General features: G+C 38.4%; 1 protein-coding gene across 1 annotated transcript; it reads right to left on the reverse strand.

Annotated features, from left to right (window-relative positions):
• Positions 1 to 480: 480 nt before the first annotated feature.
• On the reverse strand, positions 481 to 849 carry LOC124242017 (histone H2B subacrosomal variant-like). The gene has a single exon (XM_046666471.1). The coding sequence runs from the start codon at positions 847 to 849 to the stop codon at positions 481 to 483; it is 369 nt and encodes a 122-aa protein (XP_046522427.1).
• Between the last annotated feature and the right edge of the window lie 913 nt (positions 850 to 1762).

Genomic DNA, 1762 nt, shown 5'->3' on the forward strand with positions numbered 1-1762 from the left:
GAGACGTCACTGAGGAACTAAACTGTTGAATGTAGCTTGCTCTAGAAAATACTTTTTTAATGACAACTTATCAGCACTGGCGTATTTCTGATTAAAACATTTGTCTTCATAAATTCAAAGTCAGTATGACCTGGGGGTCAAAATAGCTGGATTAGATCATCCTGTACATAGTTAACAATGTTTTAACAATACAATAAGCATTGAATTTATATAATGAGATGTACACATTCATAGGAAAAAAAAAGAGCTCTGGGTGGGAGTTGGGTGGGAGCAAGGAGTCAGGAAACCCTAAATAGTCGAACTGTGAACGGGTAAAATAGCAAGAGAGTAATTCTTCTCTAAACATAAGAGAAATAGGAAAAACACCAGGAAATATCACTATGTTATAAAAAAGAAGAGTGAATTCAATATTGAAGTGATTGTTTGGGTAGTAAGCTTGATTCACTTTCCCCAAGATTTAATTAAGCTGGTACATGGAGTTTAGGAGTGAAGATATCTCTGGACAGCTTCACTTCCAAAAGCCACTGCATACTTAGCTAGTTTCCCAGGAAACAGCGAGTACACTGCCTTCTGGACATCTTGAGGGGTGAGGGTACACCGATTTCTGAAATACATCATGCTGCAGGCTTCCGTAGAAATGCGCTCGAAGATGTTGTTGATCAAGATGTTCATGGTGTCCAAGGTGCGAGCCGATATGCCCCTCTGGGGAACCACTTCCTTTAGGACCCTGTTTATGTAGAGTGAGTAATTTCTGTGGCCACGGTAGGTGCTGGCGTGTGATTTCTTTCTGGAGGCTGGGCTTTGGCGTCGTCTGGAGCACCTGCTCTTCTTGGTGGAAGCTCTGGCCATTGTAGATGTTCTTGTCAGTTACGAGTGGAGAGGAGAAGGGCCTGAGCATTGGGGGAGCTCTTGGATTTATGCCTGAGTGTCACAATCAGACTTCCAGGCTTCTCTCTCATTGGAGGTTACTCTTCCCATGTCACAATCATCTGGTGATGACGGTGATGTGTTGTTAAGGGAAAACCTTGTTCTTGGCCCACCTAAAGCTTTCCTAAGAAGATAGAGTGTTACAGGAGGATTGAGGCTGATGTCATGGGAGAAGAGCACTCATTTTTCCTCCTTTATTTCTTAGCAGTTTGTAAGCATAATAGACAATATTTTCAGAACTGGGCAAACCTCATCAAATTGCAGGGTTAGTAAGAGGAAAGGAAAAAGTGCCATAAGCCTTTTATTGGGGGAATTTCTATTTATAAAAGTATTCATAAATTCATATTATAAACAAGTGATCAATTAAACAAGCCATTAAAAATCTCGTTATGATTATTTTATAATAAAAATAAATATGTACAGCTAATCTTCTTTTAAAAATTATGCCCATTATTTTAAACAATCCTAATTTTTTGTGGACCCCAACTCCTTAGGAACAACTATGTACAACTGGAGAATAAAACAAACACTCCCCTATTTTCTTGTTTAAATTATGATATGTGAACTGTGTTCATTAACTTTTTATGATGATGTTAGTATCATTCTTGAAAATTTCAAAAATCTCATTACACGGTCTTGTTTTTTCACCTGATCCTGTAGTTCTGTCGTTATTGACTGAAGCGTGTGGGGGGTCGTTCCTGCTCACGTGTCATGTTGATGTTCATGCTTTACAAAAAAAATCTCCATTTGCTTTCTTAATCAAATTCATCTGGATAAAGTAAAAGAGAAATAGACAAGAGTATAAAAATTGCCACTCACAAGCATTTTGAGAATT

This window comes from Equus quagga, chromosome 7 (genome assembly GCF_021613505.1).
Source record: "Equus quagga isolate Etosha38 chromosome 7, UCLA_HA_Equagga_1.0, whole genome shotgun sequence".
NCBI lineage: Eukaryota > Metazoa > Chordata > Mammalia > Perissodactyla > Equidae > Equus > Equus quagga.

What these genes read in the sequence shown, in the direction of transcription:
- LOC124242017 (XM_046666471.1), bottom strand. Translation starts at nt 849, where the DNA reads ATGGCCAGAGCTTCCACCAAGAAGAGCAGGTGCTCCAGACGACGCCAA.